This window comes from Typopeltis vanoorti, chromosome 17 (assembly GCF_054136105.1).
Source record: "Typopeltis vanoorti isolate ZY-2024b chromosome 17, IOZ_Tvanoo_1.0, whole genome shotgun sequence".
Taxonomy (NCBI): domain Eukaryota; kingdom Metazoa; phylum Arthropoda; class Arachnida; order Uropygi; family Thelyphonidae; genus Typopeltis; species Typopeltis vanoorti.
This window is the reverse complement of record NC_143565.1, coordinates 8,552,437-8,577,253: the sequence shown is the minus strand read 5'-3', so window position 1 is coordinate 8,577,253 and position 24,817 is coordinate 8,552,437. Positions and strand designations below refer to the sequence as shown.

The window sequence follows — 24,817 nt, the reverse complement described above, 5'->3', positions numbered from 1 at the left end:
ATCAACAAGTATTTGCAATATCTCCTGTTAATCCATATCATTAACAAATAAACTGAAAGGTAATGTTTTGTGAATAGAACCCTGTGGCACAACACTGGTTACCTTTCTTTTCGGGGAAGTCCTACATGACTTTCTTGTATCTTTCAAACACTTAATCTCCTATCCAATCTGACTACTGATCCTCCTTCAATTTACATGTGAAAACCTACTGTGTAGAAATCTGTCAAATGGCTTCTCAAAGTACAATATTCTTCTTCTTTCGCTATGCCTTATCCCGTGTTAACACGTTCATTGCCAATCCACCGTTATCGCGTGAATGTCGCTATCAAGTTTCTAAGCGGAATAGTATGGTAGCCACAGTGAAATGGCGCGTAATATTTATATTGGCCACTAGGGAAGGGATCGATTTTCTTGGAGTGGGGATGTCCGCCAGCCATTGTCTATTGTTTATGTTAGCCAGTGCGCACAGTGGCGGCGTTCGGACAAGGTGACGACGCGACGATTTTGTTTAGTTATTCGTTGATTTAGCGTGCTTGAAATTTGGTTTTTATTTATTTTGAGTATTGTTTTTTTTTTTTTTAGTAAGTTCCCTATAAATGTTGATTTTTGATAATTATTTTTTTCTATTTGTACGTTATTTTTAAAAATTCTATGTGATTATAAAAGACTGATAATTAAAGTTATAATTATTATATTTAAATGTTTTTTATTTGTAAAATATATAACTTATTTGACCGAATTACATATCACGCGATATCGCGTAATAGATATTTAGAGTACATAAATCCTATGTACATAATAATAAAAGCATATAAATAATATATTTAACTTATTTTGAGCACAATAAAAACTAAATAAAAAAATTAAAAAAATTTGGCCACCACACGAAATTCCAATTTTCAGCTTGGCAATGAACGTGTTAAACGGGATCGCCGTTCCCATCTTTAATCTTCTTCTTCCAGATTCTCCAGTCCAGGGCATCTTCCTGACTCCATCCTTTCTCCCTAAGATCCTCTGTCACTTTATCCCTCCATCTGAGTTTGGGCCTGCCTCTTTTCCTCCTTCCCTCCACCTCCATACGCTCCACTCATTTACCAACACACGCCTCACTCCTTCTCTCTACATGACCGAACCACCTCAGCATGCTTTCTTGTACCTTCTTACCGATCGGTCCCACCTTGATCGTCCCTCTGATGTAGTCATTCCTTTTCCATCTCCTTTGTCACACTACTCATCCATCTCAACATCTGCATCTCTGTCACCTCCATCTTCCTCTCTTGCCTTTGTTATAGGCCACGTCTCCACGCCATGGAGCATCGCCGGCCTCACCACCATCTTATACAGCTTTCCTTTCATCTTACAACTCACTCTCTTGTCACACAGGACCCTGGCAGTTCATCCAGCTGCATGTTATTCGGTGCTGTATTTCCTCATTCAGGTCACTATTCCTCTCGACGACCGACCCAAGGTACTTAAATTTCTTCCCTGAAGTTAACCTTCACCCTGGAGTTGTATGATCATATTCTCATCACTCCCCACTGACATATATTCGGGCTTTACCTGGTTAATTTTCATGCCTCTCTCCTCCAATACCTTTCTCCACTCTTCTAGGGTCTTTTCATGCTTCTCTCGGGATGATTCGCAGAGAACAATATCATCAGCAAACATCATGCTCCCTGGCGCCTCCTTCTTGACATCCTCCACTAGTATATCCATGATCAGATCAAAAAGGTAGGGACTCAGAGTTGATCCCTGATGGAGCCCTATGACAATGGGAAATCCCTCTGTCATGCCGACACTAGACCTGACCTGAGTTTTTGCTCCCTCATGCACCAACCTCGCGTACTTTTCTGATACTCCCTTCTTCCTCATATACCTCCATACCTCCTTTCTTCCCACTCTGTTGTATGCCTTTTCCAGGTCTATAAACACCATATATAGCTCCGCCTGCATCTCCCTATATTTCTCCATCAATTATCTTAGCGCAAATATTGCATCCGTTGTCCCTCTTCCTGGCATAAATCCAAACTGCTCCTCACCAATTTTTGTTTCCCACCATATCCTTCCTTCAATTACTCTTTCCCATATCTTCAACATGTGTGACATCAGCTTGATCCCTCTATAGCTGTCACAATCTTGAACATCTCCTTTTCCCTTATGCTTTTCCTCCATTCTTCTGATATCTTTTCTTGTTGGGCTATTTTCCTCATCAGATCCCATAACATGTCTATGCCCTCGCTGCCCAAGCTTCTCCAGGTATCTGGAGAAGCTTGGGCAGCGAGGGCATAGACTTCCCCCACAGCCTTTCCATTCTTCGTTTTTCTCGGTGCCAATACACTTCCTCTCTGCTTATGTCCTGCACCGATTCTTCGTTTGCCTCTCCATCCTCACACCTCTCTCTCTTGGATTCTCCTTTTAGTAGATTATGAAAATATTCTTCCCATCTTCCTCTGATTTTGTCCTCTCTTGTAGTACTAGCCTGTGGCATCCTTTATCTGCTTAACTGATGTTATGTCTTTTGAGGCCTTATCTCTAGCTTTCGCTATTATCAACAACTTAGCTTCACCATCGTTTCTCTCCAGTACTTCATAAACCTCTTCAACTGCCCTCGCCTTCGCCCTTGCCACAGCTCTCTTTGCACTTTTCTTCGCTAATCTATATGCCTCCTTGTCGGCTCTGGTTCCAGTCATGTCCCATTTTTTCTTTGCCTCTTTCTTTACCCTGATCTCCATCTGCACCTCTTCATTCCACCACCATGCCTCCTTATCCTCGGGCGGCCCCTTTCCTGATGTTATACCGAGCACCTCTTCTCCAATTTTTCTAATATTCCGACTATTTACATCCCACCATTCTTCCACATCCTCTGGTAACTTCATTCCTTCCAATACCTTTTCTTTAAACTCATTCCTTAGACCTTCCTCTTCCAATTTCCACCACTTTATTTTCCTATCTTTCTGCCATTTCTGTCTATTCTTCTTTTCCCCTTTTATATCACAGTCTACCACAACCAACCTGTGCTGTGCCGCTGCACTTTCTCCGTTAATCACTTTACAGTTTTTCACCTCCTTCAGATGTTTCCTTCTGCACATAATATAGTCAATCTGACTCATCCTATCCCTTCTTATAAGTTATCAGGTGTCCAACTCTCTTTTTAAACCACATGTTAGCTATAGCCAGGTCGAAGGCCACAGCATGCTCTATGATTCTTTTACCTTCTTCATTTCTTTCATCACTACTCCATCCCCCCATGCACCCTTTCTTCACCACTTCGTTGCCTTCCTACATGCCCATTCAGGTCTGCTCCAACGATCACTCTCTTACCATCAGGTATTCCCATTACTACCTGGTCTAGTTCTCTCCAGAATGCCTCTTTCTCCTCCTCATCACAACCAACTTGTGGAGCGTATCCACACACTATCACAGCTATGCTTCATCCAATCTCAAGTTTAACACTCATAATCCAATCGTTCTTCCGGCACACCTCGCAGACAGCTCCTTGTCGATGATGATTCCAACACTGTTTCTTCCATTCTCATTCATGCCGCTGTAAACCAGCTTATATCCTTCCTCCAGCTCCTTTGCTTTATTGTCCCCACCTTGTCTCCTGCATGCACAAGATCTTCAGCTTCCTTTTTCTCATTATATCTATTATTTTCCTACTCTTCTCATTCATTGTACAACATTCAGTGACCCGATTCTTACTTTAAACACTCTCTCTTTCTGTTGGACTTGCTTCTTTAACTGAATCCGTCCTTGGTTCGGTAGTTCAAGCCCACTTCTCACAGTCCTCAGGTGACAGAACTGCTTACGGGGGAAGCCCTAGCCGTTGTCCTTTCTCTGTTATTCGACATTTCATCCCTGGTTTTGGCATGTTTCTTATGGCCGGATGCCCTTCCTGATGCCAACCCTCCCCATTTATCTGGGCTTGGGACTGGCACTGAGATGGGCTAACTTGCCCTCCCCCAGTGGCTGGGTTAGAAAGCATAAAAGGTTAAGAATAAAGTTTAGATAACATGGCAAAATATTATCTCTTTCATCATCTCTTTCCTCACATAATTGTTTGCTGTATTCTTTTTGCAAATGTTCTTTTGTATATTATCCTTTTAGTTTAACATAATTTTTATATTGACTGATAATCTTTAACATTCTTCTGTATCCTCTAAAGATGAGCAGGTATCTATTCACTCAGCCAACCAGGCCAGCAAAATTCAAATGAAATGAACTAGTGGGATATGTTTCCTTTATCTAGAAATTTTATAATTTTTTTCATAAGGCGTAAGTATATTACTAAACAAGACCACTTTACAAACCAATGCTAACTCTCACAGAGAACCTATGCCTATCACACAGTCCTATATTCTCTACCTAAGCAATCTTCTCAGTACCTTAATCAGAACCACAAATATACAGATTACCATATTTATGTAAAGGGGATTAGAAAGCATAAAGGGTTAAGAATAAAGTTTAGATAACATGGCAAAATATTATCTCTTTCATCATCTCTTTCCTCACATAATTGTTTGCTATATTCTTTTTGCAAATGTTCTTTTGTATATTATCCTTTTAGTTTAACATAATTTTTATATTGACTAATAATCTTTAGTATCCTCTAAAGAGCAGATATATTATGGAATAAATTTCATTTAAAATATTGTTTTCTAGGCACAAGGACAACTAGTGCAAAGCCTGAGATATATGGATCCCAAAGACCAAGAAATTCTGATGATCCTGACTATGATGTGTAAGTTATCATACATTTGAAATAATGATGTTTAATTCTATCCTGTGCTTCATTACTCTAGTGATAATCTGAAATGAAATGATATCTGCAGTGACAGTGAACCTATATATGTATATATATATATATATATATATATATATATATCATCATCATCATCCATTGTCAGTCCACTGCTGGATGAAGGCCTTTCCAAGATTCCTCCAAAACTGTCTGCCCATGGTTCTCCTTTCCCACATCACTCCTATAGATGTGATAATATCATCAATCCATGATTTAGGTCTGTGTCAGGGTCATTTTTCCTCTTGTGGAATCCAATCCAGTACTTCTTTTGTCCATTGTTGATCTGGTCTTTGAGCAATATGCCCAGCCTATTGCCACTTTAGATGTTTCACTCTTCCTATGATGTCTGAGACTTTTGTTTGATTTCTTATCCACATATTTCTTTTGTGATCCGGTCTTGAGATATCAAGCATACGTTTTTCTATACTAAATTGTGTCGCTCTTAATTTTTGAATTTCCTTTGCATTTAGTGTCCATGTTTCACAGCTACATGAATATAGGAAGAATATATTGATTAAAAACTCAACTCCATTATGCCTCTTTGGCATAATGGAGTTGGCTTTTAAATATTGACTGTAATTTTACAAATGCTTTCCACCCAAGCATCTTTTAATTTCATCCATGATATTTTGTTCCATTGATATCTCTTGTCCTAAGTATATGTAATGATCTGCTTGTTTAATTTCATCATTATTGATTTTTATTATTTCTGGTTGGACACAGTTATTGAACATAACTTGAGTCTTCTTTAGGCCAACTGTTTTGCTAGAAAATTTGGAGTTCATGGATACAAGTCTGTAATTCATGCACAGTTGAAGTAAAGATAACTATATCATCTGCAAAGCATAAATGGCTTAAATATTCTTCCCGATCAAGAAGTTTGAGTATATCTTTTAGGCATGCTGTGAATAATTTTGGAGATATTGTGTCACCCAATCTTATATACCTCTGTCTTTCCACACTAGAGATATTTCCATTGAAATGAATTGCTGCTGTTGCATTGATGCATGCTGATTTGGCAGTCCTGATGTATGGCTCCTCCACTTGCTGGTTTCATAATGCTTTAAGTATGCACAAGTTTTTACTGAATCCTTCTCATAATCAATAAAACCAAGACATAATGGTAACTGATATTCATTACATTGTTCAATAATCTATTGTACAACTTGAATATGGTCCATTGTACTAAAGCCACTTCCAAAGCCTATGAGCCAAGACTTTTGTAAACCACGAATAGTAGACTGATTGGTTGGTGGTTTGTCAAGTCTTCTACTTTGCTTGTTTTGTATATCAGAATTAGGGTATCCTTCTTCCATGTATATCAGAATTAGGGTATCCTTCTTCCATGTTCTTGGTACATCATTTTTCCTCAGTCATAGGGTAAATAGTTTTGCCAAGATTTTGTAGATCATTTCCCCTCCTGCTTTTAGAAGTTCAGCTATAACTTCATCCTCACCTGCAGCTTCTCCATTTTGCAAGCTTTGGATGCTCCACATAACTTCTTCTGGTAGAATCTGTGGCATTTAAGTTATTTCATAGTTTTCTTTTTCATTTGATTCATTATCCTGATATAATACTGAGTAAAATTCTTCAATTCCTTTTGCTATAGCATATCTATCTCTGTTATAGTCCTGTCTTGTACTTTGTAATCATCTGTTTATTGTTGTTCATCAATTGCTGTTTGGTTTTTTTGAGACTATGGTTGTCTTCAATTGTTTACTGTATGAATTTACAATTGAATTTTCTTATTTCTTCTGTGATACATTTTCTGATTATTTGCACAATTCAGTGTATTCAGTTTTATTTTGGAGGTTATGGTTATTTGCTTGTTTAATTTCTCTTTGTTTCTTCATAAGCTGTTTTGTTTCTTCAGAAATTTTGTCTTGTTTCTGAGCATTGTAAAAAGTTTTAGATAATAACATCATTACTCTCTGATGGATCAACGTAGTCATCTATAATAAGATTTCTAAATCTATTGTTTAGTTCATGTTGGAATATATCTTTTTTTAATGTTGAGTTTGTGTACATCTGCGTTTTGTTTTGATCTTTGAAATATTTTTCTTCTTTTCTTTTTTCAGTTTATTTGAATCTTACTGCATACCATACGATGGTCACTTCCAATGTTGACAGTGTTAATAACAGACCATTAAGAAAGATGCTTTTTTCTTATTATTATTATTACATGACACCCCCAATGAGTCCAAAGACCCATCGAGGGAGGGCACCTACTCTACAACTCTCTGTCTCCACCATTCAATCCACCAACTACAGCGAACTGCATCATCTGCACCAATGCCATTTACTGCCCACCACCACTAGTATTTTCACAGATAATCGCAAACATCCATGCCCATGGCAGGATTCGAACCTGCAGCCTTTTGGCTGGTGAGCAGATATGCTAGCCGCTCGGCCAATCAGGCTGGCTGAGGATATATAAAGTTAGTTTTCTAGTTTTTCCATGTCCACTTCTTATGTATTTTTTTTCTTGAAAAAGGAATTCATGATGCACAGGTTTTCTTTTTCTAAAAATTCTATTAGCCTTGCTCCTCTATCATCTCTCATGACATATCAAAAATTTCTCATTCAGCTTTCATTTGATTGTTGTATACCAATTCTAGCATTAAAGTCTCCCATTACAATTCTGAAATGATGTTTTCCTTTATTATAAAGCTAGGATACATTATGATAGAAGTCTTCAGTTTCTTCATCAGTATGATTTATTGTTGGCGCATAGACTTAGATGATCTTGAGAGTGTATCTTTTTGAGATTATGACAACAATACTTGCTTTTTGATCAGATATACTATCAAATTCTATTGTGTTCTTCAATGTTTTGTTAATCATGAATCCAACTCTACTGATTATTTCCTTATCTTGGCCTCTATAATATAGTATGTCTGTTTTTTAATTGAAGAATTTCTTCACTATTACGTCTAACTTCACACAGTCCAATAATACCTAATTTTAGTCACTTTAATTTTTCAGTTAGGTCAGTTATCAAATGTTCGCACAGTTAGCCGAGTGGCCATGTGCTTCGTAACTATATGCTTGGGAAAGGAGTGTCCTGGGTTCGATTCCCATCACTGATGTGAGGAGCATAAGAATCTTTCTCAGACATAGCCAAGTTAGCTGGTCTTGGGCATGGACAGCAGGGTCCCCCCTCCCCCAGTTTATCTGTGGTTTTTCATCCTGCAAGCAGCAGGCAAACCAGCCCCGTAAACACATGCATCTACAGACATGGGACACACCTGGAGGCATAAGGCTGACCACCTTATCATCAGGATGGGTACGGTTCAAAAGGTGTAAGGGTAGCCTTGTAACAGGCCATTGGCTTAATACATGAAAGGGAGAAGAAGAAGAGAAGAATATCAAAAACAAATCAAAAATAGAAGTTAGAATATTCACAGCTTACCAGATCCTCTTATCTTTAGTTATGCTTGTCAGTCAATGAGCTCTATTTAAGCATATGTGAAGTTGCATCAGAAGAGTATCTAGTGTAATGTGACTGTAAATAAGGGACTTACAGGATTAAATTTTGTCTCCTTCAAAGTAAGTCCCTTCTGCAGCAGCACACCTTATCTATTGTTTATACCACTAATGGAAGCATTTATCTAAATCCATATCCAAGATGTTCAAAAAGTGTTTGTTTTGAATTCCATTTAATAGTCATGATATTATAAATACAAACTTGGTTCTTTTTTTTATGGTAATCCCATACACCACAGGCACTCTTTGGAATGTGACTCCAAATGTGGGAACGGTATTTGGTGGTTGGGTGAATTTGTGACTTGTATAAAGAGCTTATCAGAAATAAAGTAGCACACACTTTGAGCCATGGAGAGCTTAATTTCTTGCATCCTGAGGAGGCGATGTTTGTAATGTTTGCCAGGAAAAACTGGAGGTTAATTATCCCAAAAAAGAGAAATCTCTTCTTATCCAGTGATTTGGGTCTTGTCACAAGGTAATGCAAGAAAAGGTTTCTTTTTGTTCAAAAAATAACACAGGTTTGAGTTTTCTTAACATTGAAATTAACAGGGTTATCAAAACCCCAGTTAAGAATGGCTGGAAAATCAGAATTTATATAGTAGAATTAGAATTTAGAATTATATTCTAATTCTACTAAGTGAAAGAACAGTCTTGTGGAACCCCAGCATTAGTTGAAAAGTTTGAGGATGAAGATCCATCCATCATCACTTATAATATATGCTAATCAAAAATATCCAGACATCCCATCATAGTAGTGCATATGATTATATATATATCATCACAGCCATGGCTCATACAGGTATGAAAGGAAGCACACAGTCTTGCATTCTTCATAGACAAACATTAACAATAAACTTGGCCATACAGAAGAGCTGTGGCTTTCGACATGGCACTATCATGGGATGTAACCTTTGCAACAACTCAGTTTGGGAAATTTCTGCCCTGCTGCAGTTGCCCTGATCAACTGAAAAAAATCATCTGTCCACATTTGAAACACTTGCTATAAGTTCCAAAATGCCTCTGCAAGCAATGTCAGCACCATAGCTGTTCATTGTGAAATGAAGAACATCAGTTTCCATGGCTGAGCAGCCACACACACACAAGCCTAACATAACAAGGGCAATGCAAAGTATCAGGTGGAGTGGTGGAAAACTTGCTACCATTGGACTCTGGAGCAGTGGAAATGCTTTCTCTAGCGTGATGAATCCACTTCACCATCTGGCAGCCTGACAAATGAGTCTGGGTTTGGCAGATTCCAGGAGAATGCTACCTGCTAGAATATGTTATGCCAATTTTGAAGTTTGGTGGAGGAGGCATCATGAACTGGGACTGTTTTTACATGGTTCAGGTTGGGGGGGGGGGGATTACAATTCCCCATTACTAAGTTCTAGTGATGGGGAATCATAATGCTGCACCCTGTAATGACATTCCAGACAATTCTGTGCTTCCAACTTTATGGAAATAGTTTGTGAAGGCCATTTCCTGTACCAGCATAACAATTCCTTCTTCCACAAAGTGAGGTCTTTGCAAGAATAGTTTGATGAGATGGGTGTTGAAGACGTTGATTGGCCTGCACAAAGCCCATCTCAACCCTGTAAATTACCTGTTAGGATAAACTTGCATGCTGATTGCAAGCCAGCCAAAACAAACAATATCAGTATTAGTAATGGACCTCACTAATGCTTTTCTTTATTGCAATAATTCCTTTGCATCAGCCTTCTCAGAATGAAGGCTGACCCAGAAGTGGACCAACTCCATATTAATGCCTTTTATATTAGAGTGAGAGTTAGGATGGACAGGCATCTGGATATTTTTGATCAAATAGTGCACATCCAAGAAGACAACTGGCAGTCTGGTTGCTAGCTGTCTATATAGACCAAATTACCATCCAATTTCAACTTCCAAAAACTGGAATAGTAATCTGATGATAAGATTTATTGCCCTTCTTAGGATCACTTACACAGAATGGGAGAGGAAAGATTTGCAAACCAGGTATTTGATGCTAGGAAAATCAAGACCCAGGCAGATTGATGTGGTGCCTTAGGAGACCAAAATATAAGATCTCATAATATAAGTCTTGAAATATAATAATATGAAATTAATCATGTAGTAATATCATAATATTCTGTGCATCCCTTGAGGATACAGGAATTTGCTGGTGATATACATAGTTTATTAAATGTAAATTCCACAAATGAAAAGCTACAAACCATGTTAATACACTATCATTAATCCCATGGGCAAGTTCAGATTTAAACCACCTAAGGAATTAATCCTATGACATCTTGATTGAAGAGTTGAATCATTATCTCACCCAACTAAGCTGGCTAATATATACAAGGCATCTTCAAAAAAAGACTGAACTTTTGCTATAAAGACTTTATTGCTCATTTTACAACATTTTAAGCACTGTCCCCTTCAAAATAGTTAGTCCCTCTACTGGTGAATACACTGTTCCCAACATTGTTTCCTGAAATGCACTTTCTCTGATGGCATGCAGTTCTCTTATAGTATTTTCCTGAATCTCCTTTTGGTTTGGAAATGACATCCTTTCCAAGTGGTTTTCAGTTTGGGAAACAGAAAAAGTCTGCTGGGGCTAAGTCTGGAGAATAGAGTGGATGGGGCACAACGGATGTCTGATGTTCTGATGTCTGATTGTCGTGGTGCAACATCTAAGTATGGTTTTCCCACAATTCAGGCCTCTTCCTGGGCACAGCATCTCTCAAAAGTGCTAAAACTTCCTGGTACAACTCTTCGTTTACCATCTGACTATGTGGTACAAATTCATAATGGACAATGCCTTTCCAATCAAAAAACACAACCAACATCACCTTGATCTTTGACCGACTCATCCATGCTTTTTTTGGTTGAGGAGACCCTTTCCCCACCCACTGTGACGATTGTATCTCGGCTTCAACATCATAGCCATAAGCCAACATCTCAATTTTTACCAAGTTTGTAGCAAAATTTCACATGCACTGTTCTTCAAGCTCTTTCATTGTCACTTTGTCACTAATCTGACAAACAGCTTTTACATGTGCTCCCTTCAGCAGATGTAACTTGACCAGTAATGCTCATAGCAGAACGGGGCAAATGGCAGTTTGTTGTAGAAACCTGCCACTAGGTATGCTTAATAGCCGCAGCACACTCTCTGTGCCAGTTGTCTTGCTATTTAAAAAGTTTGGTCTTTTTTTGAACACGCCTCATATGTTCAAATGAATCATTTGAATATAATTCAGATTTGTTTAGTGCCAATTTCATTAAAAAAAAAACAGTTGGAAATGCATAGCATATTTAGTTTTGAGAGTAGGCTAAGGATTTGATCAATTAGAAACCCTGCTCTAATGACAAATATGAAACTTTTATGCTTCCAGGCTACTTTAGACTTCCAAGATTTTGCACCAGACAAAAGGAAATCATCAACTACCTACATTCACAAGCATCCGTGCCATGATGGGATTTGATTCCACAGCTTGTGGAGAGCAAAGGTGCTACCATTTGGCACCAATGAGGCTGGAATATGAGGAAGCTACTAATGAATCTCTTTGAATGTCTTGTTGAATGATATTTGTTTCAGTGTCTGAACTAATTAGTGCTCTCTTCTCACTTTTAATGAAATAATCACTTACACATAATAGTATCACATAATTATATTTTTGAAGTTTCATTCTCATTTGTTTCCATTTGATGTGTTTCTATAAGTCTCTGATGTAGAATGTTTCAAAAGAAACATTGAAGTGTTGATCTTGTACAGACCATGCTTAATAGCAATTATTTCAAAGTAAAATGTGCGAACAGTGGAAAAGACCTTGCAGGATCATAGGTCAAGAGTTGCCATAGCACCAAACATGTGTCGACATAATGAATATTTTTCCATGCATGTATATAGTGATTTGTTTATATAATGATATATGAGTACATTTATAGCATAAATTGTATTTGTATTTGCATTTTTCCTTTCAGAAAAATGCAAATATTTTACAGTAATCCTATTCACGTCACTTGTAATTATGATATTACATTTTTTAATAAAATAAAGAGCCAAAAGGCTTCATTTTGGCAGTGCAAAATTATATAAATCAAGTGGATTTTAAATCCAATATTATTTAAAGTTGGATTTAATACCTACAAAAGTTTCTGTATTAAATCCAGATATGTTATTATGTATGTTATTAACTTGCAGGTGAACTTAAAAAGTATGTAATATCATTATTACATAAATCAATTGGATATTAAATCCAACATTATTTCAAAGCCGAATACAGAAACTATAAAAGTTTCATACGAAATTTGACCACAGAGCTTACGGGAATACACTTGCCAGCATTTACGAGTTGCCCTAGCCGGAACTTATAGGAGACATGATCGCTTTTCCCAAGCATCCATATATTCGCCTCCTATTGGTCCATTTTGATAAGGTTTCACTGGCCTGACAGCTATTTCAAACTGGTTAATTTTGTCAGAGACCAGGCAGAAACCTTAAGAGAGCAAAAACTTTCAATACTAAGGAACTCGAAGTGTCGCCCATTCCACACATCCGTAGAATGAGTGAGGACCGGAAGATAAAGATACAGAGAATGGATAGACGATATAAAAGACTAGTGTGGAATGGGTGTACAAAAACTGCGACACTGTGCACTGGACAAAGAAAGGTGGAAGAAGATAGTGAAGGAGTCATCAGACACCAACAGGCAGTGAGCCCATGGTTTGTGATGATGAAGATGGCTGAGTTGTGTGAGACAAAGGGGATTCAATTTGTAAATCTGTAGAGTGATCTTGAAGGGAAGTTTAAATGGTATAAAGCTGATGGGATTACATTTGAATGGGTTTGGTGTTGGGCATTTAGAAAGGCTATTGTTTTCTGAGAAGGCACAGAGTCAAGAAGTTAATGTAGCAAGTGATCAGAGTCAACCTGTGAAACAGGATAGCACAAATCAATAGATTGTACAGCAGGAGGAAGATGGATATGCGCTGGAAGATGTGGTTGTAGCAGCACAAAGTGATGGAATGCATAAAGGTGAGGATGAGACAGGTAAGAATGGAAATCACAGTTAGGATCAGGGAAATGGGAGTGGTCAAACCAAAGAGAGAGGTGTAGTATAACAGCTAGAATAGAGAATGTTGGTGCTGGCAGGATGGCCTCAAACACAAAGCAATTGTTATATTTATACACAAATGTAAGGGGTATTCGAAACAAGAAAGCTGAGTTTTCATTGAATGAGGCCGTATGCCCAAAAGTAATTGGAATAAGTAAAACTTGGTTGTCTAAGGAGGATGTGATGTTGGGAATACAATTAGAAGGATATATAATTTGCTGAAAGGATAGAGAGGAATTGTGTCTGGAAAGTATGGAAGTTGATGGCGCATGCACAGATTTTGAATCTTTGTGGTGTGAAGTTGAAATAATCAGGTTAGTATATCTGATAGGATGTTGTTATAGGCTAGGGAATGCAGAGAATACTGATTATGAAATGTTTAGGCAAATTAGTTGGGCTTGTAAAAAAAAAGGTAATCCTGATGGGAGACTTTAATTACAGGATTATAGACTGGAAGGAGGAGATAATATGTGGGAACAAGGAGAGCGAGTTTGTGGAATTTCTGAGAGATAAATATCTTAAGCAGCACATGACTGAAGCAACTAGAGGCTTTAATGTTTTGGATTTTGTGATAACTTCACAAGGTGTAGTTGTTAATGAGGTGTTGATACTGCCGCCAGTTGGTGAGAGTGATCATGAGGTACTTGTTTGGGAAGTTATGAAACAAGAAAAGGCCACTGCCAAAAATGGATACATATGGAAGTATAAAGCAGGTGATTATGAGAAGCTCTGTAGTCAGTTAGCATCAGTACATTGGATAGATGAGCTGAGCAGAAAAGATGTTGGCAATGCATGGAAACGCATAAGGCAGTATCTGACAAAAGCAATATATGGCTGCATACTGAGGGTTAAGCGAGTAAATAGAGTAGGAGTGAAATGGATGAACAGTGACATCAAGCAAGCTGTGCTGGAAAAGAAAATATTATGGAGGAGGAGGTACAAGACAGTTGGTGGTGATCAGATCCATGAAGAGTATAAGGTGCAGGCTAGAAAGGTGACGAGCATGGTTAAGAAAGAAAAAGGTGTAGTATGAGAGGAGAATGGCTCCAACAAGGCCAAGGTTAACTCAAGGGAATTTTTCTGCTACATGGCAAGCAAGAGGAAGAATAATTATGGCAGACTAACATTGGTGGATAGTCATGGCAGTAGACTAACAGCTGCAAAGGATATAGTGGAATTATTGAACGAGCACTTTACCAGCATATACAATATACAATATATAGAAGAGATTCAAGTATTAGGAGAATTGGAAGTGAAAGAAACAGGGGTGTATCAGATGTTGGGTTAGATGTGAATAAGGCTGAGGGAATGGATGACATATTACCATGTATGCTTAAGGAATGTACGCCACAGTTGGTTATGCTCTTGACCTGGTTATTTAATGAAAGTCTTGTGGGTAGGATTCCTAAGGAGTAGAAAGAAGGCAAAACAGAAATATCCAACTATAGGCCAGTCTGTATAACTGCAGTTATGATCAAGATGTTGGAGAGATAGTAAGGAATAGAATACAGAATTAGGTTGATATACATGGCATTCTTTTTGATGCTTACCCTTTACAAATCCATGCTAAGTCCTGTTTCAGTAATTACTTGTATTTTATGATAAGGCGAAGAGTGTGTTAGATAAGAGAGAGAATCATATACAGTGATATTCCTTGACTTTGCAAAAGCGTTTGAAAGATTACCATATGATAAGTTGGTGTACAAGCTGCAGAGGATGGGAATAGACAGTTTATTGGTTAGATGGATCAGAGATCGGCTCTTTGAATGATACCAGCAGGTTGTGTATGATGGAACAGTGTCTCAAAAAAGAAGGGCAACCAGCGGCATGCCCCAGAGTTCTGTTCTTGGGCCCCTGCTTTTAACTTGATTGTAAACAATATATCATGTAGACTGACTGGGGGTCTTCAGTTATTTGCTGATGATGCAAAGTTGGGAAGAATTATAAGTAGCACTGCTGATACTGAATCCCTTCAGGAAGATTTGAATAGACTTTTTACTTGGACAAAAGAGTGGGGTTGTAGTTTTAATATCAGTAACTGCAAGGTGTTGCATTTTGGAGTGCAGGAATATAAGGCTGTGCACTATATCAATGGTGCCGTACCGCAGGAAGTGGATGAGATTAGAGATTTGGGAGTGATGGTTACAGTAGACTGAAGTTTAGAGGGCATATTGCTAGTGTTGCAATGGCTGCAAATCGTAGTGTTGCTATGATAAGAAGTACTCCAACATGCAAGGATAAGGAAGTGGTTGTGCCACTGTATAAGGCTCTGAAAAGATCAGAGCACACTTGGACTATTGTGCTCAGATCTGGTCACTTTCAATGTGATGTAGAGACATTGGAGAGGGTCCAGAGACTAGTGACTAAGACAATATCAGGAGTTTGGAATGCTGGCTATTGGAGAGAGGTTGAAGAAATGTGGATTGCAGAGTTTGGTGGATAGGAGGAAGAGAGGTGATATGATAGAGACGTTTAAGTTAGTGAGAGGATTTTATCAGATTAATCCAGAGGGGATTATAAAAAGAATAGAAGGTGAGAAGGGAAGAACCAGAGATCATTCTTGGAAGTTATGTAAGAGTGTGGTAACGGGGGATGTCAGGAGTAGATTTTTTACATGGAGAAATGTCAGTGAATGGAATGCATTACCAGAATGTGTTGTTAATGCAAGGAGTGCTAAGGATTTGAAGATTCTATATGATAAATATGTTTTCAGTTGAATGAATCTCCCACAGTGAGTCTCTTGACTCCATGAAGGGTATAATAATAATAATAAACAATGTAAGAGAAACATCTTCAATAACCATTGAACAAACATTTTGAAATTCCTGAACAAAACAACTATTTCATTAACTATTATAAAATGTGTTAGAAAATGCAAAATTTGCCTCAGATTGGTGCTGATAAAGTAAATCATATGAGCAGCATTAATTATTAACAGGATTAGATTTTTTTGTAGTGGTCACTAACAACAAACATACAAAGGACAAGTGGCTGCTTCAAGGTGAATGAACATAAAGATGAACAGAAAAATTCAAATATCAGAATAACTAAAATAGACCATTATAGTGTTAACAACCAAAGCACAAGGAGCTAGTAAAATGTGGAACATGTTATTTGTTTTCTACTTTTTAGCATTGTTTGGAGGTGATTATCTGAAAAGTTGAAGTCACAAATGTTGAGTAATCTAATCAATAATTTCCAGAAATCATTTAGTATAAGTCCTTAGTTTTTGTTTAGAGAATCATGAAAATTCATGAGATCATAGTGGCTCTAAGCCAGGGGTGTTCAACCCATCGATCGCGGAGTGATTTTTGGTTGATCTCTTGTGTATTTCTCCTTACAAATTTAATTAAAACTAAAAACATAATATTTTATTTATCATTATTTTGTATTATTTTTAATTCACTTTAAGTGTATTGCTATTGTTTATTTATTTTTTGTTAAAATTGTCAAATCAGTAATTTTCTTATAAGTCTTGGTAAATGAATTAATTTGGATCAGTGGAAGTCAAACAGCGAGCCGAGTGAATATGATTATAAGCAAAGTCTAAAAACTCGATTTTAGCTTAAATATTCCAAAGCACATTACATCGATTTTTTACTTAGGTTAAGTCCCATGTGAATATTGTAAAAAAATAAACTTTGTTTGTCTCGGTATAATTTGTATTAATGTTTTTGTAAATAACTCTTTTGAAGCTAACTGTATATACTGCTTTAATAAGAATATGTTAGAGTGTTAAAAACAAAGGCAATGTTTTTGTCGGCGAAGCTGTACATGGCGGCATTAGAAAGATTGTTATTGAAACTTGTATGTATGAGAAAGGCTTGCAGGCTCTAAGTGTAAACATCTCCGAAGTTAGTCAGAAAGAGTTCAAACAACTTTCCAATTGCCGGCAACTTACAATCAAAAGAGAGTAGAGGAGAACAAAAGGCATGCTGAACTTGAAACTTAAGATGAAAGACTCATACCGATTCTTTGGGGGTTGCCAAACTTCATCCAAGGTCTCAGAGGAGGCCTAATAAAAAGGGACTGAAGCAAGCAGAAGGAGTCCCGGTTTCAGAATTGCTGTCAGAGAGGAGGCTGCCTGGTCCAGAGTCGCCATCAGAGAGACTGTCCGGATCCACGTTGCTTGAGAGAGGAGTGTCGCTCTTCCAGAAAGGAACTTCTCGGTTTGAGACGTCGCTAGAGAGAGACTACTTCTAGGTTAATGTCAAACATTCACCAGTGTGTTGCATTTTCATTACAATTTGATGAATCAAACGACTTTACTGATATTGCTCAGTTAATGGTATTTATTCGCATGGTATTTCAAGATTATTCAAGTAAAGAACGTTTGAAAATTATACCATTATTGGGAAGGACTAGGGGAGAAGACATATTTTCGGCATTTGATGAATTTGTGAAACAACACAAACTTCTGCTTTTTAAACTTGTGTCTATTACTACTGATGGTGTTCCTGCCATGATAGGTAACAAATCAGGCTTCATTTCATTATGTAAAAACGATTACAAATATCCAGATTTTTTAACGTACCACTGTATTATTCACCAACAAGTACTGTGTAGTAAAAGATCAAACACAAAAGATGTTTTGGATATTACATTTAAAATTGTAAATTCTGTTTGAGGAAAAGCCCTGGAACGGCAGTTATTTAAATTACAGGCAGATGATGATAGGGAACTTATGTTGTACAATAATGTTCACTGGCTCAGCAGAAGTCGATTTTTTGAAAGATTTCTTGTATTAATTAACAATATAAAACATTTTCTTGATGAAAAAGGAGATATTTATTCACCATTGAGTGATAAAAGATGGTTGTTACACTTATCGTTTTTAGTAGATTGCTGTACGAAATTAAGCAATTTAAATTTCGAGTTACAGGATAGAGATAAAAATTTAATTGACATGTTAAGTTCAATAAAAACTTTCCAACAATACTTACTTTTATTAAAGAAAAATATAAATGATCTCCCATATTTATTAAAAATTTTTGAACAAAATCAAGAAATGCTTCGCTATGATTTAAAAGAATTTAATCGTGAAATAGAATTAGTTGAGGAAGAATTAAATTCAAGATTTTAATAAAACTGAAATGATTGTATCTTTTATCAATAATCCATTTCAAGAAAACTTGAACATCACAGAAATTTCAAATAAAATTAGTGGGCTGTTTGATATAAACCAAGCTGAAGTAGAACTTGAGATAATAAACATTCAGAATAGTTTACATTTAAAATCAATAAACAATGAAGTCATTTGGAAGTATACACATGAAAAATTCCCAATATTAACTGATATTGCGCGAAAAATTCTGTCATGTTTCGGATTGAAATACTTATCAGAATCTGCTTTTTCAAATATGACCATCATAAAAAATCAATTAAGAAACCAATTTACAAATGATCATTTGGATGATTGTCTGCGATTGGCCACTTCTTCATATCAACTTGACTATGAAAATATTGTAAGGTCCAAACAATGCCAAATTTCACATTAACTTTTTTTTTTTTTTTTAATCAACCAGCATTTCCTGTAACTTGTGAGTTTGTAATCAATCTGTTGTTGTTTCTAACGTTGATTTTCCAAAATAGAGAAATAAATATTTTATTCCAATATATTTGTTTTTTTTTTGTTGTATTAAAATAATTAAGTGATAAATAAATTTTTAAATACACAAATAAAGTTTTTAGTTGTGTATTCTTTTTAGTCGTGTATTTGTGCATAATCAGATATCAGGTTGGGGAACGTGATCTATATAAGAGAGTAGATCGCTAAATAACTTATATATAAGAGAGTAGATCGCCGAATAACTTTTTATAGAAAAGTAGCTCACGTAGTAAAAAAGGTTGAACACCACTGCTCTGAGCAGTGATGTTTAACAGAGAATGACTTGTAACAGAGAAGAAAAATAGGCCTTTCTTACCAGTCTTCCGATACACATGAATGGGACAAAGCTTCTATGCCATTTCTTGAAGAAAACTTTCTTGCTTGTCGGATTAAAGAATCTTGTACAGTAATTTCTTCAGGTAATTCTTAACAAAATCCAGTATCTTAAATTCCCAACCAACTTTTCAGCTAATCATTTGCAAACAGTGTAGTAAATGAATGACACATGTCACACTTCACTGGCTCTTTGTGCTTAATTGTTAATACTGTAATATTTTTATCTCTGTTTTTTTATGAAAATTTCTTTTTCTTAAGACGATAAGAGAAATTTGTATTTCTCTTATCATCTTTAAATTTATTCATTCTGAAGATGCCACTTAGCCACTGTAGTGAAACACGAGAAACATTAACGTAGAAATATTCAGAACGTCATTTGTGATTTTTACTTTTTATGCAAATAAGCATTATGCAAGTTGAGAGTGCTTGTTTTTGAGTCATGTAGTCACCGGTGACTACATGACTAAAAATAGGGATTGAACCTCTCAAGAATGAAGAGCAGTGCCAATGTTGACGCACTCTATTCAATTGTTGTTCATCAGTTCATGAGGAACCCACTTGCTGAGCTTAGACACTATTCCAAGTTCTTGCAAATGGTGTTGGACAGTCAATGATGATGAATCAAGATCGTCTGCTAAATCTTCAAAAGTTTTGTGCTAAATCTACAACAGTTACATTAGCATTTCTTGTAATAGCGGCTTCCAGCATATCATTATCGAGAGAGACAGGGCACCCAGAGCAAGGGTGCCCTGTCTCTCTCTCTTTTGCTATCAAAATTTTTGGGACCATCGCTGGTGCTTTTGCACATTTTTTACAGTGTTAGCAGTATTGTTGCCTTTTTTGAATTCATAAACCATGATGTGCTTAATGTGCTCTTCAGTGACCTCCATAGTAATAATGGGTTATTTAAACAATAATTTATGTATGATGTTCTTGCAAGGTGGAATTCCTTAGAACAGTGCTTCTCAAACTTATGGATGCAAAGGCCCCTTTGGAAAAATTCAAATATTTCATGCCCCCCATCTAAAAAAAATTAGTAATACAGACATATATTATTATAATATTTTTTGTATTTATATTCAATACAAAACATACACAGCGAATATTGCAAAAATCAATTGCAAATATTACATTTTTAGTATCTTACATACACATTTGACATGGCACACTTAGTCTTAAAACATTTCAAATTTGTTTTCATTATTTCACGGCCCCTCAACAAAACTGGCAGCCTCCAAGGGGCCCACGGCCCACAGTTTGGGAGGCGCTGCCTTAGAATGAGGCCACCTCAGTTTAGCAGTACTTATAATTTTAAAAATTCATGTTAAGACAACCTGAGACATGTTTGAACAAGTACAGTATAAAAAACAACATTACTTTTGGGATGACCTGATACATTCATGTCACTGAAACACAGTGACACCTTCTCTTATTACTATAATCCACATCTCATGATATCTGGTTTTATTCACTTTGAAAGACAACTATTCTTACAACTAAATTGAAAAGGTAGCAAGTGCATTTCTTGTGTTTCTTCTGTCACCACAGACTACCTCATTTCATCTGCATCAGTTTAAGGATAAAATGTGGTGTGGAGTATATGCATTTAATATTTATGGGGAAAGAACTGAAGGATGTACATTGAAAGGACAGTTTATAAACAATTTATTTATTCGTATGGAGTTTCTTCCCTTTCCCCCCCCCATCCCTATTGGGGCGATGTTGAGCCCCCTCATGGGGGATTAAGTATTTATGGCTGTAGATCCATGTGTGTTCACGGGGCCGGTTTGCCTGCTTGCGGGATGAAAAACCCCAGATAAACTGGGGGAAAACCCTGCTGTCCACGCCCAAGACCACTAACTTGGCTATGGCTGAGGAAGATCCTCAAGCTCCTCACGTCGGTGACGGGAATCGAATCTAGGACACTCCCTCCCCCAGGCATATGGTTGTGAAGTGCACAGCCACTAGGCTAACCGCGCGAACTTTATAAACAATATATTGTTATTAATCTTATAGTTTATATTATATAAAATTGTCCAAAGTATTTCAATGAAGAGATTTTTATGAACTACATACAAATAAATTTATCAAATTTCAATTATTAAAGTTTTGCATATTTCAATTATGAAGCCTTGCAAATTTCAAGCCTTGCGTATTATTCTGATTAGTTTTTTTTTTTTTTCTTGTTTTAGGAGCCCAGAGGCCATGTCACCAGGTGACGTAATCGATGACATTGAGAATATGTTGGCTAATCTTTCAGATCAACTTGATGCCATGTTAGAGGATGAACAAACAATCAAACAAAATGCTCAGTAGTTAGAATTAAGCCAAGTCAAGTTATGACATGCTAGTAGTTTATTAAAAAAAAGGAAAGAGAATTTACAGCATATAGGAGAAAATATATCAAAAACACTTTTCTGATGACAAAAATATCTGGAAACTATCTTGTAAAACATGATTTACAAGATTGAAAATACATGCTTCTCTACCTTTTATGGAATGTAGCATGGCAAATACCATGCTGGAAAAAGAAATGGACTTATTGTAGGATAACATTTCCAAAAAAAAAGATTAAAAAAACAACTTTAAGACCTATCAAAAGAGCATCCTGCTCAGTATGGCACAACGGACTTCCCCCTCCCCCCAACTGACACAGACCACTACATGCCTGGTGCATGTTCATTATATACCTGGGCCATTTTGCATGTAAAAATCTTTGACTTCTTTATTATTCTGCTGCTGGCCAGTGCTGTTTTGTATTCAATAAGTCAACTGCAGGCACAATATTGAATATTCAGTTGGGCACAAATATTCAGTCTCATGTACAGCTGCTGACAATCTGTTCATGGCTTCCACACTCTTTGTAAAGATGTATTTCACATATGCACAAACTACTTTTACAGAAGCACTGCTGGTATCATTTTTATTGTTAACCAACTGTGTTGAAAACCAGAAAACTTGACCAAGAGGGGAAGATATTTCTGGTTTTTGATTCTTTTGGTACTGATTCCAGTATGTATAAAGATTCATTAAAAAAAAAAAAAAAAAGCTATTGTAAAAGTTATTTTGATAAAGTTTGGATTACTTTATGCATTGTAAAATATGGTTTTCAATTTATGAAAATGCATGAGGAAGCATGGATACCTCCAGTATTAGGTTTTATGGAAATAAAATTTTGTATGTAAATGTTAAGATTTAGTGTGACTCTAATCTTGTATCTTCTCCCTTATAAACCACCTGTTAGATGTGAATCACACCACCAGAATTTCAGCTGCATAGGAATAAAAGCAGCCACATGAAGTATCTGGTTGTCTGTCATATGATTAGTGTGATTTAGCTGATGTGTCCTCCAAAGAGTTGGAGTTCTCAGCTTTTGTTTCAATCCTCCCACTTCTTCCCTATGCAACATCAATAGGTAATAGTGTGCCAAAACTGAGAGAATGGTGGACTATCGGACTGTGAAAGTTGCAAATTTATTACAGCATTCTCTGCAGACTGCTGTTGTTGTAAAGATAAAAAGCACTGTTTCTGGTCACTGGATGACTGGTTTTATGTCTGTATATTGTAGAAAGAATCCCAATGTAATAAAATGCTTTCTCTGTGCTTTAGGTTTTTTTTTTTTTTTTTTTTTTTTTTTTTTTTTTTTTTACACCCAACCTTATATGGGAATCCACAATAATATATCTTTCTCAACTATAGAATATGTATCCTGTAACATATGATAAATTCTTCATATAAAATTATATTAAACATCCTTCATTAAAACCCAAAGATTTCCAAGTTTGGTGACAAGCATGCAGCTCAAAGAATGCCGATATTTTGAGATGAGATCGAAATGACAGCATCTCATCTCAAAAATCAGTATTCTTTGAGTTGAGATTGATATGACAGCATAATGCTCCCTAAATTTGAATTCGGTGCCACTCTGATGTTAAATCATTTGTGTTTATCTGTCATTCTAATATATGCACTTCAATACTATGGGAGGAAAAAAAATTTAGTATAGGCATTTAAATATAAAGAGCCAATAGGCTTCATTTCGGCGAAATGAAGCCTATTGGTTCTTTATATTTAAGTAACTTAATAGTTGCACCTTTTTGACAACTCATATAGCAGAGTATATATAAGTTCTTTTCGCTATACCCTTTGGTATCTATTTGGTCTAGCTACTCACTGATGAAGCCTCAAAAAAGGCTGAAAAAACCGGTCTGGGTAGTGACCTCCCACCATAATGTAATAACAGCATACATTTCCTAGGAAATGTGTTTTTACATTATGGAAAATACCAAGAATAGCGATCAGAACTTTACCACCTTTGCTGCGAGTTGCCCGAGATTGTACTACGTACTAGGACTACTTGCATTAGCTCACACTAGTAATCGCCGATACTTTTATAGTTTACTATATTCGGCATGAAACTCTCTGATTCCAATCTCTGAGTTTCCTATTCAGTTTTAAAACAATGTGGGATTTAATATCCCCTTAATTTAAATAAATCAGTATAGGCATTTTAACAATACAGTAATCCCTTAATTATCCAACCACAGAGGAAGAGCAATTTACTGGTCAGATAATTAAAGGGCTGGATAAGTGAAAGTACAATTACATTCTGCTATACTAGAAGTCAGTTGACATACTAATTTATTCTAGGGTGAGTTATTTGAAGGTTGGAAAATTGAGAGGTCGCAATAATTCTTTAGGTAATGTGACTGTCTGGCTCCTTGCTTAATCTTTGTTTATAATTTGTAGGTGCACCACAACACTGTGTTGTATTAGGGTTTTTTAATAACAGTCCAACCAAACAAAAGATTATCAGCCTATAACATGTTAGTATTGTGAGTGGGCTAAAGATTAGATAATCTGGAAATCTTTTTTTTTTTTTTTTTTTTTTTTTTTTAAATGGTGCTTTTCAACTTGGCCTTTCAAATAAGCAGCATGGTAGTCTTGATATTCCCAATGTGACTTAAATTGGATTATTTTTAAAATATAAATTATGCAAAATGATATAAAATTATGTGTTACTATATTTATGCTAAATTTCTAAGAGATTTTAGTACACAACTACAAGTGTGAACATGCTGAATTTGTGAATGAATTTCCTGTCCAGATAAGATGTGACTTTAGCACGAAACCTTAATATTGGGTCAATGTGAAATGCATGTGAGTAGAAGATAAAATTCTCAGTATTATCATTAATACTCTACATTTTAATAGGGAGCATTAAAGGTATTATCATCATTATAATATTCAAATATTATTATCATTGATAATTTTAAATATAGTTGAATTATTATTATCATTATATGACAACTCCAAGGACTCATCGCAAGGACACTACTCCACTACCTAATAGTAATTAATGTAACTATAAGAATTACACGAGGGCAGAATTATAGAAGGTATTTTTGCTGAAAAGAATATTAGCTTAGTTTAAATGTGGAATTATTGTACATTTTATTTTAGAATTGTATTCCTTTCTGGCTGAAAGAT

The 24,817-nt window shown here is 36.3% G+C and overlaps 1 protein-coding gene across 1 annotated transcript in view; it reads left to right on the top strand.

The window, feature by feature from the left end:
• Positions 1-22,931, top strand: part of LOC150097122 (uncharacterized) — a 267,734-nt gene extending 244,803 nt beyond the window's left edge. Inside the window, exons 13-14 of the mRNA XM_090407534.1 lie at positions 4,663-4,741; positions 21,520-22,931. Of these exons, the coding sequence (XP_090263660.1) occupies positions 4,663-4,741; positions 21,520-21,643 (203 nt within the window). The 3' untranslated portion in view covers positions 21,644-22,931. The remainder of the gene's footprint in view (positions 1-4,662; positions 4,742-21,519) is intronic.
• The last annotated feature ends 1,886 nt before the right edge of the window (positions 22,932-24,817 follow it).